General features: G+C 44.9%; 1 protein-coding gene across 3 annotated transcripts in view; it reads right to left on the minus strand.

Annotated features, from left to right (window-relative positions):
- Window positions 1-19,175, minus strand: part of Fam184b (family with sequence similarity 184 member B) — a 114,222-nt gene that overhangs the window by 1,166 nt on the left and 93,881 nt on the right. For 2 of the 3 annotated variants that reach the window (XM_031342175.1, XM_031342176.1), the window contains exons 9-15: window positions 14,064-14,202; window positions 12,692-12,855; window positions 11,491-11,645; window positions 7,459-7,605; window positions 4,072-4,189; window positions 2,626-2,730; window positions 1,420-1,619 (exon numbers count right to left, since the gene is read on the minus strand). In XM_031342175.1, coding sequence (XP_031198035.1) covers window positions 1,420-1,619; window positions 2,626-2,730; window positions 4,072-4,189; window positions 7,459-7,605; window positions 11,491-11,645; window positions 12,692-12,855; window positions 14,064-14,202 — 1,028 coding nt within the window. The remainder of the gene's footprint in view (window positions 1-1,419; window positions 1,620-2,625; window positions 2,731-4,071; window positions 4,190-7,458; window positions 7,606-11,490; window positions 11,646-12,691; window positions 12,856-14,063; window positions 14,203-19,175) is intronic. The other variant, XM_031342177.1, reaches the window with a different exon arrangement.

Here is a 19,175-nt window from a genome sequence, read left to right on the forward strand (position 1 = left end):
CTTATTTGGTAAAAAACAATACTGTACCATCTTTCCTGGAGAAGCTAAATGCTTGTTTAATCCTTTCAAAATCCTTTCAAAAGATACCCGCTGTGACCAGCTACATTGGCAGCTGGAAACCAGTTGTGAAGGATGAGTGGGAGGGAGTGTCTCATTCTTGTGTTAACCCCCAAGGGCTCTTCAGTCACTGATCACTTGATGGTTATGGTACTGATGCATTTTGTAGCATTCGCTATCCATTTTAGGCACAAATCAGACAGCTAAGTTAAAAAAAAAAAAAGTAACACGATGTTCCATTGTGAGTCTTCTGTAGAATATTACTTGTGAGCATTTTAATGAGGCTATGAAATTTGCCTAATAGATCAAAGGAAGAAAGAGCAGGCAGTGAAACTGTCACCTAGTCACTCTGCATTTGTGAAGCTTCATATCAAATAGCAGCCTGCTAAGCCTGAGGACCTGAGTTTGGTTCGGGGTCTCATTTTGTTGCTCCATATGTGCTAGAATGCTCTATGTAGACTGCTGGCCTAGAAATCATAAGAGTTTCACCTGCCTCTGCTTCCAGAGTGCTAGGATTAAAGGCATGCACTACTGCACCTGACTCATAAATAATTAAAACAAAACAAACAAAAAATGAATAGCTTGAAGCAGAGGACCTTTTCCCACAAGGGACCCAAAGAAGCAACATTCATTCCGGTGGCAAGTGATTTCTTGCTCAACAGTCAAGATCTCTGCCTCTCCTCCAGTTTAAACAGCCATGAGCAGGTTGGGATACAGAGAGCTGGAATAAGAACATTTTGAGGAGGCCCTTCAGACTTCAGACTCAGAATTTAAAGCATGTCCTTTGAATGAAGGTCTTGATAAGAAGGACAATTAGTAAAACAAAGGCGAACCCACACACTGCTCTGGAAGGGAAGCAAGCGCATCACAAGGGAAAATGAGAGGTGCATCAGACAGCATCACCCACATTCAGCCTGGCTCACTGAAGCTCTCACTGCTTCAATAATGCCAAATCACATTGAAAAGTAGCCCTAGCTATAACACTTCTGGGTCAGGTCTGAGGGTAGGAACATCTTATAGGTTAATTCCTTTAGTCACAACAATCCAATCAGGTAGCTACTGTGCATTTTAAAGATAGTAATACAGGGAACTTTAGAGGTCACATGCCCAAGACCACACAGCCAAGAAAAGTGGATTTTAAATACAGATCTAAATGATGCCATAAAATTAGTCCTTCTAAAGTCTAGCACCAAAATTCTCAGGAAAACACAAGTTTCTATCATCAGTGGTCGCATTCGGCTATGGTGTTACTATTTCCAAGGCTGGACTCTTACTCTTTAGATCAGGTGCTTTAGCAGGTGCCTAGGGAGACCCCAGTTTCTTTCTTGTCCTTGGAGAAACCTTCACCTGCCTGACACGCACCTTGAGACGGTTTTCCCATCTAGTAACTGCGTGGGTTTGTAAGGCTGGCCACAGCTGGGGCTTGGGTCCAGGCTGGGTGACTTAGTTATGGGAGGGGCATTGATCCTGGAGCTCAGGTCTCCGCTCAGAAAGTTCTTTGCATAGGAGGCAAGGTTTGGCACGCTGACCACTCGGCTGGGCGCTTCCTCCATCTTCTTTTTCTGTTTGTGTTAGAGGAAAGGTGTTAGTGCTTCCCCTGGAGTAGCATTATTATAAATGCAACCCAACCCAAGGAACAAGGAAAAGAAGTAACAATCCTACTTGTATACTAAAATATTGTTTTAATACTATTGGGGGAGGTAGGGACAGGCTTATTATCACATGCCTTTAATATCAACACTCAGGAACCAGAGGCAGGCAGATCTCTGAGTTCAAGCCTAGCCTGATTTACACAGTGAGTTCTAGACCAGCCAGGGTTACATAGTGAAACCATGTCTCAACTGCTGTGATTTTTTTTAATTGATAATTTCATGGCTGTCCTGGGAATGGGATCCAGGGCTTCAAGCTTGCAGACACTTGTTCTTCCACTGAGTTATGGTCCCTGCCCTTCAAACCATTCTTTTTTCTCCAACCTTTATTTTGCAACCTAAAATAAAACAAAACACCTATGATCTCTATCCAGGACTTGAGGAACAATATGTTTTATAACTTTTTAAGTATTTTAGAGGCCGTATAATAGCAGGGGCTGGCCTTGCCTCATTTTCAACTTCATCTTCAGTTCTAGAGTGCAAGTTACATTGCTACAATAGAGGGATAAATTTTAATTTATTTAAAATTTATTTATTTTTTATTTAATTTAAAATTTTATTTTTAAACCAGGAATGAGATCTTGTTGGGTTCATTCAGTCTAGGTTTGTTACTTAGTAAGCTATGAAATCCTGATTCTTTTCAACTTTAGGGATCTAGTGATAGGAGATGAGAGAGTTGTTATGAATCTGCTGTCCTCATTATGAAGCCCACAAGTATTACGGAGAAATAAAGGGAAGAAGTGGGATATTCTCCCCGTAATCTAGATGGAGGCAATATTTATAGTAATGAAGGTCCATAGGCAAGTCACATGTACTCTCTCAGTACTGTTTGCTAGCACTGCAGGCTACTTCCCATGGCTTTCCCTAGTGACTGTTCCACTGAATGTGCAGACTGGATGATGTGGTAAAATTGATTTACCTTCATGGAAGGGGTCAAGTATCCTGGGTGAGGATTGAAAGAGAAGGACCGATTCCGATGGGACACTGCACTGGGGAAGGCTGCGTAGTGAAATCTTCTCTCTTCCTGGAAAACCAAGGCAACCAAGTCTTAAGGAGCATGGACCACTGGCTTTGTCCAGATGGTGGGAGGACAGAAGACAGAAGGAAAGAGAGCCCGGGAGGAGGAGGGTGGGTGAGTGGCAGCTAAGCAGCCAGGCACTGGAACACCTAGGAAGTACCTTCACCTCTGGGGCTTCATGTTACCAGGGAAGGAAAGGGCCGGGTGCCTTAGCAAGTAAAAACATCTAACTATCCTGAGCACCTAAAAGGAAAATACAGCACAAAAGTTAAAAAATAATTCTCATTTTCAAACATTTCAACCTTTCTCTCCCTTGCCTTTGTTTGAAACAAGGTCTCACGTATTCCAAGCTGGCCTCACACTATTTAGCCAAGGATGAGCATAGCTTTGAACTTCTGACCTGTTTCTGACTCCTAAGTACTGGGATTTCAAGCATGTGCTACCACACTTGATTTGTGTGGTGCTAAGGCCTGAACCACCATGTGGGTGCCAGGAACTGAACCTGGACCCTCTGCAGAAGCAGCAAGTGTTCTTAACCTGAGCAGTTATTGTTTTTTAGGTAATCATTACTAGGGCTGGAGCTAAGCACACCTGTTAAGAGCACTTACTGCTCTCCAGAAGCTCCAGTTGAATTCCTAGTGCAGTTCATAAATGCCTGGAGCTCTCCAGCTCCAGGGGATCTGACAACATAGTTGGGCCTCCAAAGGCACCTGTATACATGTGGTACACACACACACACACACACACACACACACACACACACAGAGAGACACACGCTCAAGCACACATGCACACACACATTTAAATACAAATAAATTTTTAAAAAGACAATCATAACTATATTATCTTCCTATACTTACCAAAGGAGCAGTTATTCCTTATTAATATAATTCTGTGAGTCAAAGACAGATCAAGGGAACTGATATCCCTAAGTAAGAGCATTAAGTCTTGATGGTTTTGAGGTACAGAATTAAAGGAGTTGGAAATAATTCTTCAAGGGGTCTAGGGAATGACTTTATTAACTAGAAAATGAATGGTTGATCTTTCTTACAAAAGGAAGATCAACAATAGTAAAGCTGAATAATTTTGTTAAAATTCCAAGGTAAGAAAACAGATTTTATCAAATTGTGCAGGATAAAAAATAGAATCAGCGTCAAACAAGTGCTGTTAAACTTGGCAATAGGATGGCTTTTTTCTTTGCCTTGTATCAAAAAAAAAAATTTTTTTTGGTATGAGAACTTCAGATTGACAGGCATTGTTTTAGGCAGCTATAGAAATGCCATGTTCAAAGCCAGCACCCTTACTGTGAGTCTGGGCAGCGTCTCCCCACCTCAGCCCAGGCCTCACCGTGAGCTGCCGGATGATGTCCTCTCTCTCCTTCAGGCGTGTCTGTAGGCGTCCTATGAGCTGCAGATCCTCCGGCCGTGAACTTCCTTTTCCTGCCTTCTCTCCGGACTCTTTTAGCCTGTTTAAAGTATGCAGTCAGTCAGTCCTACAGAGGTTTTTCAATAGACAGGTGGAAACGGTGCTTAGGATGGCTACCCAAGCCCCTACTCCTGGTCTGGCTCCTGTCAGTTCTCTTATTCCTCCAAAACCAAGGAGTGTGCACATAAATTCTGCATGCAGCCTAGCTTCTGGGTCAAGTCATGGCTACAAGAGCCCTACCCGACCCTAGGCCCTCAGGGGTGATGCCCATGAGGTTCTTGCTCCATCTGGCGGGGACATAGAGTACAACATGAGTTTGTCTTTCAGGGGCAGCCATAAAAGACTAAGGCAGGATGGCAATTGTGGGAGGGGCTATGGCTACTGATTGATGGCAAGTGAGGACTCCGAAATGAGAAAACTCCACTTCTCTTCTAATCCTGGCTCTACTGCTCTTTAGTTATTTGCCTCATTGATTACACTGCTTCTCCTGGAGCCAAAGTTCATTATTGGGAGGTGGGGAGGGAGGAGGAGAGTGGTGGTGCAGGTGAGACAGCACCTCACTATGTAGCTCAGGCTGGCCTTGTCATATAGACCAGTCTAGCTTGAAACTCACAGAAATCCACCTGCTTCTGCCTCCATGCGCCACCACTCCCAGCAGTGAGCACGTTATAAAGTGGTTGGTTGTGAAGTCCGTGAAGTAAGGGTTGACTGGCACAAGACTGAGAGGCGTGTGGCAAGTGCCCACTGGGTGGTGCTTGCCTGATACAATTCCCTGCAGCTTTTCTGTCAAGATTGAAAGATATGAGCAGGCACTCTGCCACTGAGATATATCCATAGGCTTTTTTTAAAAACTTTTTATTCTGAGATATTATTTCAGTGCTCTGCCTATGAACTCATTTGCAGCCCTTTCTGGCTTGCAATCCTCATGTCTTATCTCCCTCTTATGGATTATATGCATGTGGTTCTGGGTGAGACACACTACAACTGTTTGGGGTCAAGACTGGTTTTTAAGAGCGTATCTCTTAAATTCACTTCCTACTATATAACCCTGGGAAGAGGTTTTACCTTTCAGCATGGATCACGACATCACCTCCTAATTGGTCTGCCTGTCAATCATCCCTTCTGCTAGCTTCACTATCACCCAGCAACCAGAAGAAAGCTGCTTCTGGCCCTCTACCAACACACACATACACATAAATAAAAATAAATCGTTATAGATCAGTGCATCCCTCAATTCACACTAGAGAAGATTCTATTTGCAGTAATGGGCAACTAACGCAGAGACCCATAAAGTGCAGAGTCAAAGTGCAGAGAATATGAGACTGCTACAGTTGGTCTCCATAAATGGATGGCAAAGCCCCACTGCTGAAGACAACAGCTACACAACTCACTGAACATGGAGACTCTGAGCTGGTGCCTACACAGAGGCTTCACCCTACATGCTAGTGTCTTTGGTACTCTGCGTGCTACCAAAGGAGAAACAAGCACCACACCCAGTCACAAACTCTCTGATCTACAATGGTGTCCTGACCATAGAACACACTAGCGCAGTGGTGGTACAAAGCTTGTGGAAGTAACCAACTAATGTATGATCTGGCTTAAGGCCTACTCCCACCCCACAAGATGGAACCCATAACCATCACTGCTTGGATGGCCAAAACCTAAGACTAGCTAGCTCAGAAGTATCAATAAAATGACTCCTAATGACATTTTACTATACTCGTAAATCAGTGTCTTGTTCAGCCACCATCAGAGAAGCTTCCTATTTCCTATAGCATACAGAAATAAATACAGATATTATGCAGAGAGTGACAGAACTTTGAACACTCTGCCCTAAATGGGGTGTTTCCATCAAATCTGCAGGCTCAGGGAAACCTGCAGAAGAGAAGGCTGAAAGATTATAAGACCTAGAGGGGATGGAGGTTACCAGGAACACAAGGTCCTCTATATCTACAGGATTGGTGCATACCTGACCTCACAGGGACAGAGGGAGCACAGGGCCTGCCTGACTCTGTACCAGATTGTGTCCTAAAGCTGGAAGAGAAAGTGGGCTCCAGTTCCTAACCCAGAAGCCATCTCCAATTGATAACAACTTACACATGAAAATTTACTTTTTTTCCAAGGGAGTCTCAATGGAAAATAGACCCTCTGAAGGGTAGGCTGCATACCCAGCAGTAGACAGCCAACAGAACATGCACTCAATGGCAACTTTGGAAGTTCCTTGTCTCATAATGTTGTGTTAAAGCTTTTCCTTTCCATATGTATTCTTTTCTATCTCCTCTCTCCCCCTACAGGTCCTTTGCATATATATTCTGGCTTCCATTTTAGTGTTTTTATGGCATTTCCAAGTGCAAACAAGTGGGTCTCTGTGTCGATCTGTTCCTTGTGCCTTTCCTTGGTTTCTTTTCCTTCTGTTTGTTTTATGCAAATCTATAGTGTTAGATTTTGTTTCTTCTTATTATACTATGTTATAAATTACCATTACTCCTTAGAAGCTGATTTGTTTTCCAATGAGAGGCATAAAGGAAACAGATCCAGATGGGAGAGGATGTGGGGAGATACTGGGAGGAGCCGGGGGTGGGGGGGGGGATCTGTAGCCATGCATGTTATGCAAGAAAAAATATTTTTAACTTAAGGGGGGAAAAAGAAAGACCGCTATACCCCCTCCTCAGAAATTATTGCAGAAGAGGGGCAAAAAGATTGTAAGCACCAGAGGCGGTGGTTGACTACAAGGAAAACTGTTTCTCACACAGAAGGACAGTTGCACATATGAGCTCACAGTGGTGGTGACACAACTCATGAGACCCAAATCTCAAGGTGATCAAAATCCCAGCATGGAGGGGGAGATGGGCACCAAGTCCCACCCCAGCTGAGGGGCTATCGGCTGGGGGTAATTGCTGGGATAGGAGGTCAGTTTTCTTAAGAGTGTAGCTCCTGTCCTTAGGAGTGTAGTCACCCACACTCCTCCAGTGGATGGCCACATAGTCAAGAATATATGGCAGTACACCTTAGACTCACTGTGTTTTTAAAAAAACAAGGACACAAAGTTGGGTGGGTAGGGAAGGGGGATGGATATGGGAGGAGATGAGTGAGGGGCATGCATATGATCAACATATTTATAAAATCTTCAAGTAACTAAGGAGGGGGGAAATTAAAATAAAAATGAAGGATCATTTGTCTGGAAATAAAGAACTTCTAAACTCATGAACTTCTCAGTTTTAAAGCGACTAAAGTCTAGGGATACTAGATCACTTTCCCAAACAATACGCTGCTAGTGCCCCCCAACCCCGGGCCCAAGGCCTTGCTCACTCGGCTTCCAGAGCAGCCAGCCGGGCCTGGAGTCGGGCCTGGGCACCACTGAAATCTGCCACCATGGCCTGCATCTCCTTCCGATGCTCCTGGCGGAGTGCCTCCACCTCCATGGCTCTTTGGGCTTTCTGGTCCTCTTCCAGCAACCTGTGATGGATGGAAACACATTCAAGGTCACCCAGGTGAGCCTGAGCCCTTGGACTTTGGGGCATATGTCTCTATTTGGTGGCCTTGTACCAAGATCTGATGAGAAGGGCATCTGGGTCTCCAGGTGTGAAATTCAGGCTAAGCCTCACCATGGGGACCTTCTTAAGCTCTTCCCACTCCAGCATCAGTAAAGGAGAACCCCAAGAAAAAGAGTTCCCTTCCCTTGAAAAAGAAATACAGAACTGAAGAAGGCCCCAGAAACACTCTCCTCCCACAAGGAAGGTGGGGGGGGCAGAAGTAGCATTCTCTCAGTTAGGCCTAGAACTCTGAAACCCAGGAGGACCCCTCTCCAGGGTTTCTAGAAAGGCAGGTGGCATGGCCAAAAAGTAGTAGTTAGGGCCACACTGCTAAAGCCCTTGGCTTTATTTTTAACTGTGTATCTTGGGCTCAGTGTCCTCTTCGGTTGGAGGGAAGTGTTGGGGTACTTACCTTACAGGGTCATAGCAAGGAGAAATTGAACTAATGTGTATCTCGAATAGTCCAAGACAGATTCCTTTTTTCAATCATTAGCTATCATTGTTTTTAACCTAGAGGAGGATCCTAATAGGTCCACAGCTGAGTCCTATGGGAGCCATTTTCAGGAAGTACATGTACATTTTTATGTGATTGATTACCCCCCTGCCCAGGTGAGGGATCATTGCTTTCCTCACTTGAAGGACTTGCCTAGGATCCCATGGTACATTTCTTGATCTGTAGTGGTCCACCTTAGCCAGATAGGCTCCTGGCTGCTCTTAGATGAACTCAAGTCTCAAGTTCACCTGGGAAGGAGGCCTCCTGACCTCAGTTAGTTGGAGGTAAAGTTATTTCACAACAACAGTATGGGGAGGGTGCTGTGAATACCCCCTCTTGCTGTAGTCAGCTCTCCTCACCACCAAGGAGGGTATTAGGACTTCCTCAGAGAAGATTTGTTGAACATGGCTCCCTCCTGGGCAGGAATCTCTGCCTGGGAAACCAGTACCCAGGGCTATTCCCACTAAAGCACAACCTCTCTTGGTTGTTTAGTATTGTTTGAGACAATAATCTGGAGCTCATGCTGCCTGGAGCTCACTATGTTGTCCAGGCTGGCTCCAAACTTGGCTGCTCTGCGTCAGTCTCCCAGGTGCTGAAATTATAGGCATGTGCCACTATGTCCAGCTTCTTCTGGCTGATGCTCTGCCTGGAGGAGGCCTGTTCCTTTGTGCTCTGTTTGAGCATTCTCTCACCTTGACTGTTAACAGCAGCAAGGGTAAGGCAGAGTCTTAGAGTGGAGCCACACTTTCACCTGCCAACTCTTTTAAGGCATGCCTCGCTTTTTACTTGTTTTAAAATATATATAATTTTTCACAGGCTGATGCTAAAAGTCAGTCTGCTATGGATTGCCACTGGCATCCACACATTTTCAATTTTTATGCCGTGATGGAATGGCGTGTCACTCCACTTATTAACACATATTATCTTCACCCCACTTTATTCTGAGACAGAGAGTTCATGTGTATATTTTCCCAGAAAGAGGACGGAGCACGCTGGCTCCCAGAAAGATTAATTCGCCAAGTGGACTCAGAGCCACAACCCTCTTAGTAAACGCGCTTAAATGCGCTACAAAAAAGTTTTTTGTTTGTTTGTTTGTTTTTGCTTTTTCCTTTTTCTGTTTCCTTTTTGTTTTTGAGCTGACAGCCTTTTTCTGTCATTCTAGAAAGGCCCGCTTACTCTCCTGAAATTAAAAGAACAATTCAAACTCATTTGCTCATGCCCGGAGCTAAAGCCTGAATGTTTCAATATTTACATTCCAAAGACTGGCACATCCCGAGGTTACCAGCCAAACCCTTTTGATTTACATTTGAATTGAGCCCTGCTCTCTAGGTTCCCTGAGTCTGAACTGGTAATTTACAATTGAAGTCAGGAGGCTACACCCATCCCCGAGCACAATGGTTGCAGGCACTGCTTCAAATAGACTTCAGAAAGAATGGACTCCAGAGAGACTTGTGGTCCAGGACTTTACAGGTATTTGAGGCATATCTTGGCGCTAACTACATGGGCTAATAGTACATTTCAGAAACCCGTAGTCCACAATCCTAGCGGATATCCACCTAAGACAGAGGCACGCGCCGAGTGGCTGTGTTTTGGAAAAAACACGAAAAGAGCCCAGTTTGTAGAATCAAACTAGCTGCACATGACCTTGATGATGGGTAAAGATGTCTGCCAGAGATAACAAATACCCAGGTTAATTCTGACTAAACACCGTAAAAGTCCACGTGCAAAGCTGTGCCCATTGATACGGCCTTAACCCTGCTTTCATATAATACACAAGGGCGAGATGTTGGGGTCCCTCAGCTGCAAGACATCAGAGCCTGCCACGGGAGACTCAACTCACGCCTGCTGTGCCTGAACAGAAGACTCACTACAATGAGTAGTGAGTTTCCAGAGGAAACTACGCCTGTTGGCTGGCACATATACAGCCTGAGGACATCTGTTGTTGACCTCCTCCCCCACTGTAGACTGCGCCTCCAGCCACTCCCCTGAGCTGAGACCTGCGGGATGCCCTGAGTCTCCACCTTCAGCCCAGCAGCCAGCTTCCCTTGGACTTCCCCCTTGACTTTGCGTGGACTCTTCCTGACTCCTCCCGAATTCCTTATGTTATTCTAATGTCGTTGTAACCTAGAGATTCAGTTATGCTCTCTTGTATATAAGTGCTGAACCCCCAAAGTAAAGGAGAGCTTTGATTGGAAACCCTCAACTTGGCTTCGTGTCCTTTTGTTCTCGAACTCTATGTTTCAGGTCTCCTTTCTCCCTTTGGTCGAGGCAGAACCCGGTTCATGAAACTGTGGGACAGTTTCTACAACTAACTTTTTTTTAATCAGTGCCATGTGCCTAATCTTGTTCCAAATACTTGGCTAAAATCTTCTTCTGGAGGAGGCAAAGCAGGGTCAGAAAGGTGTACTTTATGCAGGCATTGAACTCAAGATTCCTCTGTTCCAGCCTTTCACATGCTAGGGCTAGAGGCATCGCCTCTACACGTGACATCTCTTTCCTTTCTCTTAATTTTCTCCACTACTTGCGTGCTGGGCTTTGCCAAGCCTGATGCTTTCTGGGAAACTGAGGCCTAGGGAGATTAAAAAACTTGGTTGGAGTCATGCATAAGAGAAAAAGTTAACAATTGTTGACCAAATTGCAAACCACAGCCTTCCACACACCTGCAGTGTGAGGTAGAGCATGCTATAAGAAAAGTGCTTTAACTATTAAATGACTAAGTACACTCACAGCTGAAAGTAGTTTAGAGCTGGCCCAGCAGGGTTCACAATGCCCAAGTGAAAATAATCAAGGGAAAGAGGATCCTCTGTGTATTAAGATGACCAAAAAAAAAAAAAAAAAAAAGTGACCGACTAACTCTGAGACAGAAACACTCAAAAACAGATGAAGCACACAAATTCCTTGACAGAAACATACTGGTAAATCTTATTCTAGAAAAAGCAGATACCCCAAGAAGTCCTATTCAAGACATTGGATTTATATTAAAAACCCCAACGAAGGAGGAAACTCACACCCAGCCTGGTGCTTCCTCCACGCTTGGGAGCAGGACACATCTGGCATGCATATCACATTATCCCATAACTGCCCTGAGTCCTGAAGCCATGGTGGTATTGTCCCTTTTTCAGGATGCAGCTATCGCTAGTTAAAATGCACAGCACTGTCTGAACTATTCCATCTCATCGTCTCTTCTGGGTCTGATTCTAGGTCTTAGGAAGCTTGTGGGGAGAGAAGAGTCCTGCTGTAGATCTCAGAGGCTCCAAGCAATGATGGAGGAAAGGGAAGGGGCAGGAGACAATGGAAGCTGGGCTGCAGACTCACCGGTGCTGCTCACGCAGCTGCAGCGCCTCCTGCAGGTGCTGGTCCACCTCTGCACGCAGGCGCAGTACAGTGTCTTGGAGCTGCGCATTCTCCTCCAGGAGACCTTTCTCTGCAGCACAGGGCAGGGAACCAGGAGGGCCTGTAACACCCACATCCTGAGGGGAGGGCAGCAGGTAGAGACTTTTACACTTTATTCACTTTATTTAGTTAATTGGTTTATTTATTTATTTCAGTATGCGCCAGGGCCAACTCAACATCGGGGACTTGGAGGTGCTGCTGACAAAGTTTCTGATGAAGGGCTACCATTTAGACTCCCCCTGACCTTTCTAGAGCTGTTCCAATGAGGGTCATGACCTTCAGAGAGTTTAATAAGAGATCAGATAATCCGCACACTCCACCTGCTTAAGCTGCCATGTCTTTAACCATGCCACTCTTTGCCACACTCACTGTGGCCACTAACAGTGTCAGCTGTGCTGTATTAACAGCTGCGCCCCAGGAGGTCTCAGGGTAGAGGAGCTGGGGGAACAGAGGCTCCAGTGTGGAGCTGTGCAGGACACCAATTAGGGAGAGGATCACAAGAAAGTAGAGGCAGGATGCAGGTGCCAGGAGACTGAGAGAACAGGTACAGTTGGAAGCCAGCAGTCAAGGAGGTTTTTCAGTGGTGGATTGTGAGCATCTAGAGCTTATTCCAGTGAGAGCCCAAAGTCATGCTGTACTACCAGAAGCTTGAGACCCAGATTGTTACAAGGTGATGGCAACGAGAGTAGGAATTAGGGATGCGCAGGGAAGGGGCTGATGGGCAAAGCCTGAGCAGGAAAATGAAGGAGAGTTTCCCAGAGTACTGAGAATAAGACCAGTTTAGACTGAGGGCTAAGCATGGAGTTTGTCTGGGGAGTGTTCAGAGATATTTCCTGCATAGATTGGAAGAGTGACCCTGATTAACTACCTGGAGGCTAAAGAGTTCAGATACAAACAAGTATCTGAACTATGAGTAACTTACAACACTTTAGATTTCCTTTCTGCTTTTCAAAGATGGGGAGCCTGCAGATCACCAAGTGTCTCTAGGGGTGAGGAATGGGAGCAGTGTCTTGCTATTTCCAGCTAGGGAGGGTTCTAGCTCTCAGATCCATCCATATGGGCCTGTTCTCTGTGGGCCAAGTGTTGTCTTAGGGTATTGTGTGGCTATGGACAAGGCACTGACCTCTGTAATAAAGGTGTGGTCTCTGCTGTCCCCTGAACACTGATTGGTGGCCTGCCACTTCCCCAAGGGGCCCATGGTCCTGAGCTCATTCTGTAGCATCTCTAGGGCCTTCTGATGCTCACTGCAGGCAACTCGCTGCTCTGTCAGCTCCTGCCTCAGGGACTCTGGAAGGAAGAAGTGAGAGATCATTCCTAAACTTATTCCAGGATCACAGAAGCCAAAGGAGGATGGAAGGGACAGTCGATACATCCTGAAACCATGCTAGATGTATGGATGATCCTCCCACCTTGCCGTCCTCTGCCTCCACCATCCCAGCTCCGTTTTATTACAAGCAATAGAAGAGGTAAGCAACCCAGAGCTACACAGCTATTAAATGGTGGAATGGGATTCAAAGTTTTGAGTGTTTCTTCTTTGATTTGAACCACCTGTGTGGTTACTGCTGGCTAGTTAGTAGGAATAGCAAGTTAGGGCATGTTGGCATCAGTCTAGTCCAGCTCGGGAGGCAATGCAGGACCTGGGCACCAAGTCAGGAAACAAAAGGAAGCACAAGGAACTGTCCAGTTGGCAGAGGACCACTTCTGAAGTCTTGGTGTCAAATCAGGAATCTTGAAATTTATGTCAGCTTTTAAGGAGACAAAACATCCAGAGGCTCTCCTAGCCATGGGTTTCAGATCTTGGCTGGATCACACTGGGGAGAAGGGAGCAATAGAAGATTGTAATCCAGCAGGATTCAGCCGAAAGCCAGAATCAATCAGGAGAATTTTACTCACAAAACGTCATTATAGCTCACAATGAGGTGAGCACTATCAATGCTCTCATTGGACAAATGGTAGACTGCCCAGGCCACACAGTTAGTGAGTGTTGGAATTAAGTTTGAAACTTAGTTTAATTCCAGAGATCTTAACTGCCTCTGCTAACTTCTGGAACACCAAGAGAGCAGGTTTGATGTTGAAATGTAACCAGAGATATATTTCAGGTTAGGGATGGTAGGTAGAAGAAAGTGAGGTGATGCCTGAGTGCTCCAATTTGCAGATACCACTGGAATGGAAAGTCCACAAAATTGAGGCAATCCAATGAAACCCTAGCCAAGGCTTGTATCTGTCTTCTATTGAGTGATAACCATAATGTCCACACTCACTGGACTCAACATTTGCTGCACATGTTGTATCTCACATTCCATTCAATCCACATAATGGCCCCTGAGGTAGAGATAATTACAGATCCATTTTGATAGAAAAGGAAAATTCCATCCTCACTGTACAGAGAGTTGGTAATGGAGCTGGGATTGTTGCTGTGGTCTATGAGCCCCACTTGCCACTGCTTTCCACGTGTAGAGCTCATGGACTCCCCCAGGTGGACAGTGGGTATTTACCAGGCAGCCCAGACTGCTGGGCTTGCATCTGCTCACAGTCCTCCTGCAGCTCTTGTCTGGCATTGTCCTCTAGGGCCTGGAGCTCCAGCAGGTGTGCCTGGAGACTATCAGTGGATTCCTTGTTCAAACACTCTGCAGTCTGTGGGCAGAAGCAGAAGGCAGTGAGGCATGAAACTGCAGGACTCTCTTGTGGTGGGCTTATTGGATTGTGGTGTACTAATGATGGCCAGCCTACAGCACACACTTTGTAATTTTTGTAGTTAGCAGATAAAGTTTCATCATGGTTTGTTTGTTCATCATACCTCCCTCTCCCTCTCCCTCTCTCTCCTTCTCTCTCTCTCTCTTCAGGATCATAGGTAGCACAGGCTGGCCTAGAATTCACTCTGTAGCTGAGGATGACCCTGAATCATTCATCTTCCTGTCTCCATCTTCTAAGTGGATCCTAGGCACACGCTATCATACACCTTGATTATGTAGTGCAGGGGATTGAACCCAGGGCTTTGAGCATGTAAGGTGAGTACTCTGCCAACTGGGCTACATCTCCAGCCCCATGCATTTTGTTCTGTTTTCCCCTCTCCATTGCTCTCCTCACCCCTACTCCCTCCCTTCCTCAACCCACCCCCTCTTGCTGGTCCCTTTCCACCATTTCACTAGTTCCCTTTTCTGATCTCACATCCCCTGCACTCCATTTCTCTGCCTCATTTCCGCTTGCTCCTCCTTAGTCGGCTTCTTCCCTTCTTTCTACTTTCATGCCCTCTCTTGTATATCTGTCAGGGAGCAGAAGGGATAGATGGGGCACTTTTATGCTCTGTGTTATAAAGACATTTATATTTCATTTTATGGAATCTATGCTTACATATTAATAACTGCCTAGCACATATATACTGTTAAAAGTTTGTTCAGATGTGTGGCTCATCATCTGACCAAATGGGCAAGGCTGAGTTCTGGGATGATTATTTCCTGCCTTCTTCTCCTATGTAATCTGCTGCCTGGAAATGAGGCATAAGATAGTTAGCCTGCAACCTTCCTGCATTACTGGCTTTCTGAATGAAGTGAGAAAGATTCAAATTCAGTTCTATCTGTGGTTATCAGCTTCAACATCTGGGCTCTCTGACCTATCATTGAGCTAACAAGGAATCACAATTGCTGCTTGGCTCCGGCCTGGGGTTTGGTTCCAGGACGAGAAACTCCAGGATGGCAAGTAGTTTCACTTGGGGGTTTCCCCCTCCACGGCTCCTGCAGCTTTTGCCTAACAGATTGAATTGCTATACTTTTTGGTTTGGTTTCCTTGTTTTGGCCTCTGTTGTAGCCTGTTCTGTTTTTATTCCCGATTTCATGCCTCTGATTTCAAAGTATCGTTCTGTCCTGTTCCATCTGGTTTACTTCAGAGCTAAGACTGAGAATCAGTAGCAATGCCTCTATTTCTGGGAACAGCCCCTGGAGGCATGTTGCTCTGCCTGTGCTTAGTCATCTGTGGTCAAGAGGTTGCTATTTTCCCCAAGTTTGGAAGGGAGTAAATGGCTTTTGCAGCCCCATGTTGCAATTATGGGGTTAAACTGTGTGTTTTATCTTCTGCCTTCGTCTTTCTCATTCAAGACAATTCACTATCCAAGGCCACCAGAAGTTGTTACCTTGGACAGCTCTTGATGGAGTGTAACATTCTGAGACTGACAAAACAAAACAAAAAAAACAAAACAAAACTGATTATAATTGCAGTTCCAGGGTTCTCTGTGCCCTCTTCTGCCCTCCATGGCACAGTCACACACGTGGCATTCACACAGACCTTGTGTGGTTGCTGTCATCCCTGGGCACAGTGGATAAAAGGCATTGTGCATTGCACAGCAAGGCTCAACAAGGCCTGGCTTTTGTGGCTCCTGGAATTATAAGTGATTTTAGTACACTTAAAACCTTATGTAGCTGTAACTAAATGAGTGCCTGAACTGTGTATCATGCAAAAGTTTGTAATTAAAGGTATGCAAAGTGAACAATAAGGACTCTTCTTATACAAAATGCATTATGGCCAATGAAATTCTTTTGATATTTCTGCCTTTTTAAAAAATCAATATCACTTAAACCACACCAAACCAAACAAAATCCCAAGCTACCCAAACCTACAATTTGGGTGGCCCTGTTATTTGAAAGTCTGGTCGACCTCTATGGCCCTGAAAAAAAGTATTTCGTTATTAAAAAATAAATCAGTTTACTTCGGTTTATGTATTTATTTTATGCATATGAGTACACACTATAGCTGTACAGATAGTTGTAAGCCTTCATCTGATTGTGGAGAAATGACTATTTTAGGACCTCTGCTCACTCTGGCCCAAAGATTTATTTATTAAAGATTTATTATAAGTAAGTACACTGTAGCTGTCTTCAGACGCACCAGAAGAGGGCATCAGATCTCATTACGGGTGGTTGTAAGCCACCATGTGGTTGCTGGGATTTGAACTCGGGACCTTCGGAAGAGCAGTCGGTGCTCTTACCCGCTGAGCCATCTCACCAGCCCCCTCAGTTTACTTCGGAGACTAAGTCTCCTAACACCATTCCCTAAATTTGAAAGAAGTCTAAACTTTTTATTTTTCAGTGCTATAGATCTATCATTGTATCCAGCCAAACATCCTAAATTTTGCTTCAAAAACAAGAGCTAAATTACTATTTATCTAATTGACTATTCAGGACTTTGGTGCAATCCTTCTGTGCCATAATGCTAATTGCTACTTGTTTCTTTCTATGTTAAGTGCCTTCTAAGACAGAAAATATAGGAGAGAGCTCTACCATGCCAGTGTCCTCCAAACTACAAATCGATACAGATGTTAAACTTTTTATGGGTTACCCTAATATTGTACACTCTGACCAGTGTCTCCTATAATTTAATAGTATTATAAACTTTCCACATTATAGATTACAGCACTGTGGGGTAAGTGGAACAGTGTCACCAGATATAAGAACTGGTAAGGTTAAGCAGATTCAGGACCCTCAGCAATTCTCACAATTGCAAAAGGTAGGCATTTAAATCTACTCCCAGGGCTGAAGAGATGGCTCAGTGGTTAAGAGCACTGACTACTCTTCCATAGGTCAGGAGTTCAAATCCCAGCAACCACATGGTGGCTCACAACCATCTGTAATGAGATCTGATACCCTCTTCTGGTGTGTCTGAAGACAGTGACAGTGTACTTACAAATAACAGTAAATAAATCTTTTAAAAAAAGTTGAGATGCTCCCTTTAAAAAAATAAAAATAAATAAATAAGTAATAAATTAAATCTGTCCTGGAACATGTGACCTTGAGATCCCACTAAAGGACCATGACAACGGGTCATGTAGCATAGAAACCCAGAGTTCTCCATGCTAATGGGGTATCTAGATGGGCCCCAAGGTTTCACCAATAAACTTCCCTTCCTGGGCATCCAGTCCTACAAAAGGTATTTAATCTCTGGTTCACCCTGAGTAAGTCATATGCATCCTTATCTGCTATGAATTAACAGTTTGGACAAGCAAGGATTGTTTCCTTCATGAAGGACCACGGGGAGGGGGGGCACCTAAGTCTTCCACAGAAGGCCCCTCATCGCCCCTGACACTCACCCTGAGCTCAGCTGGATTCCCTCCACCCTACCCCAGGCTCATCTCAGTGCCTTTCCCAATTCCCTGCGATGCAGAGTCTAGCTGCACAGGAATTTGAGAACTCTGCCTCCATTCCAGCCTCCACCATTTCTCACCCAGGGAAACATGGGCTCAGACTCCTCTGTCAGGCTGCATTTTTCCTCCCCTGAGCAGCATGTTGGTGTCCTATGAGCCTGGCACCTCAAGCAGCAAGAAAGGAATGTGTTTCACCTCCCGGAGCAGCGGAGCAGCGCTCAGACACCCCAGCAGGAGGCAGAAACACACAACCATACAGCACTGATCAGTATGTCAAGATATCCCTAACGGTGCATTAGAGGCACTTATGTCTTGATGGTAGCCAGTGCCTTGGACTTAAGACCTAGTCTACTGGAGGAAAATCATGACTGATATCTATACCTGGGGCCGGTGAAGTCATGGATCTTAGACGAGAACCTATTATTATTGCCACTTTACTGTATCAACATAATTCCTAACTGTATTCTAAAACACATCCTTTTTTTGTTGTTGTTTATTAGATATTTTCTTTATTTACATGTCATATGATTTCTCCTTTCCCAGTTTCCCATCCAAAACAAAAACAAAAACAAACAAACAAACAAAACCAAAAAAACAAGAACAAACCCCTATTGCCTCCCCCCTCTCCCTGCTTGCCACCCCACCCTCTCCCGCTTACTGGCCCTGGCATTTCCCTACACTGGGGCACAGAATCTTCACAGGGCCAAGGGCCTCTCCTCCCATTGATGACCAACTTTGCAATCCTCTACTATACACATGCTGCCAGAACAATCAGTCCTACCATGTATACTCCTTGGTTGGTGGTTGAGTCCCTGGGAGCTCTGAGGGTACTAGTCAGTTCATATTGTTGTTCGTCCTAAGGGGCTGCAAACCCTTCAGCTCCTTGGGTCCTTTCTCTAGCTCCTTCATTGGGGACCCTGTACTCAGTCCAATGGATGCCTGTGAGCCTCTACTTCTCTATTAGTCAGGTACTGTCAGAGCCTCTCAGGAGACTAAAACATATCCTTAAACCCACAGTTTAAGGTAGCTCTCACCCCTCAACAAAGAAGCTTCTCTTGATAGCAGATGGAGACCATTACAGAGAAACACAACTGATACAACAGAGAGAAAATGGATGGTGGGAAGGCCACCCCGATGGCTACATAGTTAATACATCTTTAATATAATACAATACCTAAGGTTCAGGAAATACAAAGGAGGAAGTGGGAAGATTCTACGAGCCAGAGGACCAGGAAGTCTGCCATGAGACTGCATTTTCTAGAAATGGCTGTCCAAACAAGGCCTGAAAAATGGTAAGATCAATAGGTATGCTCTTGTTAATCCTATAGGATCCTACCCCTAGACATAGAACTACAGGCAACCAATGACTGCTGAGAGAGGAAAATTAGCCTTTTTCAGGAACAAGACCCCTAGATGTTATCCAACACAAAGAGTGCCCTGAAATCATATATACACAAACAAAAATGGACACACACAC

Source organism: Mastomys coucha, unplaced genomic scaffold (genome assembly GCF_008632895.1).
Source record: "Mastomys coucha isolate ucsf_1 unplaced genomic scaffold, UCSF_Mcou_1 pScaffold22, whole genome shotgun sequence".
Taxonomy (NCBI): Eukaryota; Metazoa; Chordata; class Mammalia; order Rodentia; family Muridae; genus Mastomys; species Mastomys coucha.